Source organism: Ipomoea triloba, chromosome 5 (assembly GCF_003576645.1).
Source record: "Ipomoea triloba cultivar NCNSP0323 chromosome 5, ASM357664v1".
NCBI lineage: Eukaryota > Viridiplantae > Streptophyta > Magnoliopsida > Solanales > Convolvulaceae > Ipomoea > Ipomoea triloba.
In genome coordinates this window covers 10661967-10671065 of record NC_044920.1, presented here as the reverse complement: position 1 = coordinate 10671065, position 9099 = coordinate 10661967, and the positions used below count along the sequence as shown (strand labels likewise).

At 33.5% G+C, this 9099-nt stretch overlaps 1 protein-coding gene across 2 annotated transcripts; it reads left to right on the top strand.

Moving 5' to 3' along the window:
- Positions 1–1482: 1482 nt before the first annotated feature.
- Positions 1483–4261, top strand: LOC116018783 (vacuolar protein sorting-associated protein 32 homolog 2-like). 2 transcript variants are annotated; one of them, XM_031258778.1, is made up of 8 exons: positions 1483–1640; positions 1786–1905; positions 2463–2562; positions 2876–2961; positions 3056–3147; positions 3339–3453; positions 3537–3754; positions 3924–4261. In XM_031258778.1, exons 2-7 carry the CDS (start codon positions 1834–1836, stop codon positions 3729–3731), a joined length of 660 nt encoding a protein of 219 aa, XP_031114638.1. In that variant the 5' UTR covers positions 1483–1640; positions 1786–1833; the 3' UTR covers positions 3732–3754; positions 3924–4261. The 2 variants fall into 2 exon arrangements, with proteins under 2 accessions (XP_031114638.1, XP_031114637.1); XM_031258777.1 differs by having other exon boundaries at positions 1494–1678.
- Positions 4262–9099: the final 4838 nt, after the last annotated feature.

The following is a 9099-nucleotide window of genomic DNA, read 5'->3' as shown; positions in this document are numbered from 1 at the left end:
TGCATAGGTTCTGATGTGCTTGTGTATTTGGTGTTATCATCTATGTGCATTATGGTTATGAATTATGTGTATTATGGCTATGGATTATGTGTGTTAACCATTGGCGTAGTGTAAACACTAAGATGAGTTCTGTGTATGTTGTGATGATATTATGTGCATTCTGTTTTGACATTCTGTGTATTCTGGCCACGAATTCTGTACATTCATGTCACTTATGTATGTTAATTAATCACTTGAGTAGTGTAAGATGAGTTATGCTTAAGTTCTGGTGTGCTTGTGTATTTGGTGTTATCATTTATGTACATTATGATTATGAATTATGTGTATTATGGTTATGGATTATGTGTGTTAACCATTGGAGTAGTGTTAACACTAAGATAAGTTATGTGTATGTGTGTGACAATTTTCTTTGCATTTTGTTTTGACATTCTGTGTATTCTTTACACTGATCCTGTGTATGGTATTGAAGATCAATATTGTACAGAACTATATACTAGAATACACATAATCTCTGAATAGAATACACAGAATCATAAGTCTAAGTATTATCATTTATATTTCATGAGGCATGACATTCAAATCATTAATGTACAGAATTATATATTAGAATACACAGAATTACACATAACAGAGATTGGGCGGACAGAACGGTGTCTGTCGTGTCAACTCCCCACTAACTTAATTAAACGACGTCGTTTCGGATCAGGGTCCACAATGCACTGTGGACCTTGGTCCACGGTATAAGGATTGGGCCTTAATTAGGCCATGCCATAGACCCTACAAAGGTTTGACGTATTCCAATCCTTAAACATCGTGGTTTTAGAGCACGGTATAAGGATTGGGCCTTAATTAGTCCATGCCATAGACCCTACAAAGGTTTGATGTATTCCAATCCTTAAACATCGTGGTTTTGGAGCATCCTTATCAATGAAAAAAAACAAATTTGATATTAAAAAAATTAAATACTTTCTCAACATATTGAAGCACAAAAGAGTCAACAACGTTTCCACTGAGGCTCAATCTCATGACATCCCAAATGGAAAAGTTACTACATGCCATCTGAGCACAATGTGCTTGGCTATGATTTTATTTTTAGTAGAGGATTTTTGAGCCATTGTTAAACTTGGGTTTAGAGCATCCACGCCAAAAGATTATTGTTGATTTTTTTGGAATAGTGTTTCCTTAGGTGGAAGAAAAAGAGGATACGAGAGAGAGAAAGAGGAAAGTTGCTTGTATAAATTGGAATTATTTGAATAGTATTTCAATCGTGCAGAGATCAAAGAGGAGTAACTTCCCGCACAGCAGGCGCCCAACTGCACGCGCCCAGGCGCCTAACATATCAATTATCTCATTTTTTATTTTTTAAAATTAAATTTGTTTTATTTTTTTTCTTTCCTTCCATTTTTTTTTTAATCACACTTAAAAAAAGTTGATAAAAAAAGCAAAATAACTATTGATAAGGATGGTCTTACGGATGCCGGATTCAAAGTCTCAAACTTCTCGTCTAAGTCAGAGTAAACCCCAAATTTCACGATTTGCATACGGCGAACGGGCATCGTTGTGGAACACAAAAGGGCTAATTTTTGCTTGCTCTCAGTTCGATCGGGTAGATCAACTGCCTATTCCGAACCCGAATTCAGGTTCCTGTGCAATAATTTCACGATGATCGTTTTTTAATGTAAAAATCTTTGACTTTTCTTGGAGACTTCATGGTTGATGAATGACTTCTTGTTTCGCTAGTTATTTTTTGCTACTGAATTTATGGAATTTTCAATGTTTTTATAGTCAGAATATCGGTTTGAGGCGGCTGTGATATATATTGAATCAGTAAAGATGTTTTCTCGGATTTTCGGAAAACCTAAGGAGGAAACTAATGCTCTCACAAGTATAGAAAAGTTAAACGAGGTAACCATCACTTTGTGCACGATCTATTCGAATAAATAAACTTGTGTATATGTTGCAGTACGATGTATTGCTTTGGTATCTGAACTTATTTAGTTTATAACTTGACGGATATCGCCGGAAAATTTTCAATTTGGAACTCCCTGGTTGATTTTAGGATGAAAGTATTTTAATTATTCATGTTGTCAAATTCAATCTGTTGGAGTATTACTTTCTGGAGTATTTTACTTTCAGGTAGCATCTATTTCTCTAAAGAACATTTATGGGAAAATGCTATTTCTACAAAATATTGCATTATATTACAAGTGTTACGGGATTTTATATTCATTGACAGCCTTGAATTGGCATACTCCATGGATTAATCAAATGATGGTACAATAAATTTTGTACAGTAAGGTCATGGCTAACTTAGCTTGATTATGAGTGGGGATTTGATTAAAAATATCTTCTTGTTTAAATGCATGTAATTATTGATAATCTGGTATTCTGTGATTTGATATGATTTGTTTTTTCTTCCAAGTTAGTTCCAATGGTTTAGTTGTGTTTCTTCATTTGTCTAGACTCTGGAGATGCTTGAGAAGAAAGAGAAAGTTCTTCAAAAGAAGGCTTCTGCAGAGGTTGAGAAGGCTAAAGAATTTACAAGAGCTAAGAACAAGAGAGGTACTGCTAGATTGTATATTATCCTGCCTTGTAAACCCATTCATTTGACTGATTGGTCGACTTCTATTTTTAGTGTTAATGATTACTTGGGAATTCAAATTATTTTCACTAACTAATTACAGATTTTATATGATGTTGAGCCAGGCTATATGTTAATGTGTAATGGCCGGTGACTAGACTAATAAGTAATGAGGGACTTTTAAGATACTAGGACATTCTGTACTGTTTTATCTTCAAAAAAAAAAAAAGACTATTAAGTAATGAGGGACTTTTAAGATACTAGGACATTCTGTACTGTTTTATTCACTTGCAGCGGCTATACAATGCTTGAAAAGGAAGAGGCTTTATGAGCAGCAAATTGAGCAGCTTGGCAATTTCCAGCTGCGCATCCATGATCAGGTTTGTTGCCTTGGCAGGTGACTTTTTATGTTGTGCTATGGTAATTTTTGTTGGGCATTACTCAAATTTCAGATTGACCTCTCTCAATGTCCAGATGATAATGCTAGAAGGAGCAAAAGCTACAACTGAAACTGTTGATGCTCTAAGAACTGGGGCAGCAGCAATGAAATCTATGCAAAAAGCCACGTGAGTTGCAAATTTACTCTATTACTTCAGAGTTAGCGGGACACAAGTCCCAACTGCTTATTATTCTGAAGTTTTTAGTGAACTTTGTCTTTTACAATTAAAATTGAGCAGTAATACCCTGATTTCCTTTTCATAATGAAAGAGTGCATTAGTATAAATATCTGAACCTGAACTGCATATTTATTTTATAGGAATATTGATGACGTGGACAAGACAATGGATGAAATAAATGAACAGACTGAAAACATGAAACAGATACAGGAAGCATTGGCTACTCCAATTGGTGCAGCAGCTGACTTTGATGAGGTTCCTCAAAATCCTGATATACATTTGGCTTTGTTTTATTTAAATATGTACATACTAATAGAATGAAAGACTGCATTCTACAGGATGAATTGGAGGCAGAACTTGAAGAATTGGAAGAAGCTGAGTTGGAAGAACAGCTGCTTCAACCTGCAACTTCAGCCCCTGCTGCTCCAGTGCGAGTCCCAACAGGCAAACAACCAGCTCGCCCTGCTCCTAAGCAGCAAACAGAAGAGGAAGATGAACTTGCAGCTTTGCGAGCAGAAATGGCTCTGAGCTAATCCCATTTCTGTTGGTTTAGCTGGTAATTAGGCCTTAATCTTGACATTGAACTGATGCTATAGATAGACACCAATCCGGAATATACAGATCTTGACATTGGCAGTTTGGAGAACACCCACAATTTTTAATGTCGGTAGATGATACTATTAAATTTGTTGCGTATATTAATTCAATGTTTCACCTTACTGCAGGTATTTATTACGACTTCAACAAATTACAAGGAAGCTTATGGAGAGTGAGTGTATATACAAGCATCAGTAATAAATAACGTGTGTATATAAAAGATGTTATAGATATGAATTCTGTGAACACTGTACTATTGTCCTTGCTTGGAAATATTACACTTTCACTTACCTCCGCTGCTGTTTGGGTCAATAGTCTGTAAACTTGGCAATGTAGGAAATCAAATTCTGTGGAAATTGTGACTTTAGGTCCTTACCATAAAGGGAGACATAGACTGTATGTTTGAACTGATGAAAATTTTCATCAATAAATAAGGTGGGTAAGGATTTGTACTGATTTTTAAGAATTACTTTTGGCTTTAGTCTCTCGACTATTGTTTTTTTTTCAGAGTTAATACCCAATTTAGTCCTCGACTATAGTGGTTTTACTCAATTTAGTCCTAAATGACTTTTTGTACTCAATTAAGTCCCGGACTTTGATGATTTTACCTAATTAAGTCCTCCGTTAACAATTCCGTTAGTTGATGGTTAAAAGTAGGGTTAATATGGTAATTTATTCCCCTCTAACCTTTTGGTCAAATTGCTATCTTTTTCCTCGGCTCATTTCTCCTGCATTTCTTTCCGACCGTAAAAAAAAATAAAAAAAAAAAAATAAAAAAAAAAAAACTAAAAAAACAAAAAACAAAACAAAACAAAAAACAAAAATTAGAGAAGAAAATTGTGAAAAAGATCAAAGAAGGATAGATGCATAGAGAAGAGGGTGGGGGTGGGTTAGGTTTTGTGGTGGGATTTTATTTTTTGGGTTTTGGCTTGTGGTTACGATGATGGAAGTTGTAGGAAAGTTGATGGCAGGGAGATTGGGGAGGAGATGCAAAGTTCAAAATGGTGGTAGAAGAAAAAACTGGTCAAGGGAAAGAGGACATACATAAAGTTCAAAATGGTGGTAGAAGAAAAAACTGGTCAAGGGAAAGAGGACATACATAACCTACCATTGATGAGCTCGCTGAACTTCTGGCCTCAAAACTCACTGCACGGCTACACAGAAAAAATGGAGCTTCATCCGCCTCATGCAAATTCATTCTCTGTTTATCACATGTGGTCTCTGCCAGATTCATGGCTCAGGAAACTACTTGACCATTGCATATCCATGCATGCGTGCCCCGGCCTCTTCCTATGCATTTTCTCTCTTCACTCTGATCGAAGAACCTAATGCCCATTTGTGGAACACCATGATCAAAGGCTATTCCATGACTTCAAACGCCCTTGACTCAATTCTTTTTCACAATTTTTCTTGCTAGTTTAAGTTTGTTTGTTTGTTTGTTTGTTTTTTTTTTTTTTTTTTTTTTTTTTAAATTACAGTCATAAAGAAGATGGAGGAGAAATGAGGAAGAATATGACAATTTGACCAAAAGGTTGGATAGAGGATAAATTACTATATTAACCCTACTTTTAACCATCAACTAACGAAATTGTTAACGGAGGACTTAATTGGGTAAAATCATCAAAATTTGGGACTTAATTGAGTACAAAAAGTCACTTAGGACCAAATTGAGTAAAATCACTATAGTCGAGGACTAAATTGGGTATTAACTCGTTTTTTCACTTCTAATCTTTTAAGTTCAAAATCTACAATTGTAACCTATTCAATAGGTTATTGCTAATGGTTAATCTCTAGGATTGTAAATTGCTCAAGTCTTTGATGTTACAATTTGAGAAAATTTCACTGTAACTATTGTCTTATTGTTACATTTTAGTTATACTCTTTTAGTTTTGCTTTATTACATCATTGACTTTTTTTTTGGTTTGTCATAACTAGTTCCCAATTTAATTTTTTGTCGTTCAACATTTAACATATAATATTATAATTTCTGGGTAAAATCTCCTATGAGACCGTTTAACGTTTCCTGTGAGACCGTTTAATATTACAATTTTCTTTTTAAGGAACTTTTCAACTCTTAATATTATATTTTGGGTTAAAAGTATTATACTTATTTTAAAAAAAAAGTATTATACTTTCTCTCATAAGTATCAATCGATCAATTTATCATGGTTAATATTACATTTTTTCTCATAAATAATTGTTCAATCAGTAAATATTACATTTTGATTTAAAAAAGTTTGCATTTTTCTTCAAAAATATTACACTTCCCCTTAAAAGTAATAAACAATTTATCCTTGATTAACTCGACTTGTTTTACGGATAAGGATTTATGAGACGATGTGTTTCATAGGAGACTTGACCTAATTTTTTTTTAATCGAAATATGAAATTACATGTTTAACTCTTTTTTTTCTTTTTTTCTTTCTCTTTCTTTTAGTATTACTGACTCTATTTCAAATACAAAGTGTCAATGACCTATTGGGGTTTGTGATAATGCTAAATACGGCAATACGGATATCAAAACGGGAAAATACGATCTCTTATTATAACCAAAGGGATCAAAGTCCGAGTTACAACGTGACAAGAGCTCGAAGGGCTCGGCGGGTCGGCAGTGAGCTTTCCTACTGTCCGAGCGCACTTCAAGACTTAGAATCGAAACTCTTTTCTCTCCTCATTAATGCGGTATTTATAAGAGGGGAAAGTCGCGGTCTTCGGGGCTCCGGCATGGCGAATACGTGGCACGCATGCGCCTACCTCGCTTCCTACCCAAGCGGGATGGAGCAAGTGGCGGCCCCGACATGACCTCTGCTAACCGATCGAAGTCATGACCGTTCTGAGGCGGTCGGACCGAAAACCGGTCGGGCCGAGATGCCGACATATCGATCTACCTAACCGACCGGCGTAAGTGTGTATTTATACTATCAGTTTGAACTTGTGAGTTTTTTTTTTTTTTTTTTTGGTATTGCTGACTCTATTACAAATATAAAGAGTCAATGACCTATTGGGGTTTGAACCTGTGAGTTTGTCATCTCCCATTTAGGAGAGTTATAGATGTGCCATTGAACTATAAGCTACTTGGCATGTTGAGTTGTTCTCATTAAATTGCATAATAAGAAAAATTAAAATTGAAAATTAATTGTGGCTATTAAATGAAAATCAATGAGTAATGAGATAAGATTAAAATAATAGGACTAAATGTGACAATGTTACAATACTCAATAACTAAAATTAGAATTTTTTTCAAGTAATTCAAGGATTGATGCAATTACTTTAGTATCTTTTATGTGCATCTCCAATAAGTTTGATTTGTATCCACAATTTGCAATGGGTACTTGCACTTCTTTTATTTTATTATTTTTTGTTTTGGAGTAAAATGGGTACTTGCACTTGTTGACGTGATTTCTGATTATCTTTACCATTGTTGTGAATTAGGGTATATTCTTGTGTGAATCTTGTGTAATCGTACGCTATAGCCATGCAAAGAGCAAAAGGGAGAAGAGGATCAGTTGAACTCAAGAACTCTAGAATCACTACATTCTCATTAGATACTCGCAAATATACATATACAATATGGGGTAAACAGAATACGATACATGATCTGAGAGAATAGGATAATGACCATAAAATATATATTTACAACGCTCCCTCTTGTCCATTATTTTACTACACTCATGCTTCGTTAAAAGCTTCGCTAGAAAAATTCTGTGGGAAAAACTTAGTCGAGGAAAAGAGTACATGTATGTATAACTATGTGTTGAACTTGTTGCCTTATTAAAAATCTTAAACTAAGAAGAGTTAGTGGGAAAAACTTAACTAACGAAAAAATAGTACCACCAAAATGCCTTCGTGGCTTAATCTTTATGATTGATCCAAGTAGATGACACTCCCCATGAAGATAACAATCTTCAAAATCTACACATTCTAATATATAGTAAAAGAGACATTGTTTTAAAATAAGTGTAGAAAATGGATATGGTATACTCTTCAAGGTTGTCACTAGAGTGAACATTTTGTATAATAATCTCATGACTCTTTTAGAGTTCACGTAGGTTACTTTACACTATATTTTGTCAAATATTCCTAAATATACTCATGTATCATTTATGCAACACAAGTTTTATTGTCTTCATATAGGACATTGGGGGATAAAATATAGCATAACTAGTTTGGGACTTGTGGATCAAACAAAATAGCCAATACCCTAGTAGTCATCAAAGTCATATATTGGTCCATTGCATAAATGCTAAAATTTTTTTGACTCGAAGATACTGGAAGATGTGTTAAACACTATTCCAATATTTCATTGTAGGAGGAACACTAAATGTTGCTAGCAATTTTATTGCCAATATCAAGCTTGTTGCGATTATAGAACTTCTGTTTCTAAAATAGTGCTCCAAACAACAATAAAGTAAGGAACTTTTAAGGTATCATCATTATCCTCTTTGAATCTAAACGGTTCCTTATATATATATATATATATATATATATATATATATATATATATATATATATATATATATATATATATACACTTCAAGTCTTTAAATGTTATGATAATTTAATACTAACATTTGAAAAATTACTACACAATTTTTTTAAAACCTCGTTGGAATAAATTATACCAACTTAAAATGGCTTATAGCCTCATAGTCTTATAGGTAGGTTTGCCATACAAAAGAGATCATGAATAATATTGTTTGTTAAGGGGATGATGCTGAAACATTGCTTACAATTTACATTAGATACTATAATATAACCTATGTGTTGAACATAAATAATCATTTTACGTAAAACTAATCGATTTAGTTATTAAAGTAGTGTTAGTGCTGAAACAAATAATGGATCCTTTTACAAATTTGGTCATTTTTAATGATATTTTAATTCAATTCAGGATGAATATAATTTGATCTTTTACAAGCAAGTCTAGTTAAAAATTGACAAAAATACCTCAAACATCAAGGCATTGGTTTAGTAGATAAGAAGTCTAGCTTAAGACTTGCTTGTAGTGGTAGGGTGGGGTTTCAATTCTTGCCACAAACATTGGAGGTGTGAGTTGAGTTTATTGTGCACAAAAGTGTACAGTTCCGACGAAATTGAAAAGCAATGGTTATACAAAATTCACANGGTTCTTTATATATATATATATATATATATATATATATATATATATATATATATATATATATATATATATATATCCACTTCAATAGATTATTAGACAATCATTAGTTTGATAGGACATGATACTTATCTGTATAAAACATGTAAAAAACATTCTTCAAGATAGGCTAACTGTTGTATAAAA

Coding starts and splice junctions, on each gene's coding strand:
- LOC116018783 (XM_031258778.1), top strand. CDS start 1,834: ATGTTTTCTCGGATTTTCGGAAAACCTAAGGAGGAAACTAATGCTCTC. Junction 1,906..2,462: donor GTATAGAAAAGTTAAACGAG/GTAACCATCACT, acceptor TCATTTGTCTAG/ACTCTGGAGATGCTTGAGAA. Junction 2,962..3,055: donor AGCTGCGCATCCATGATCAG/GTTTGTTGCCTT, acceptor CTCAATGTCCAG/ATGATAATGCTAGAAGGAGC.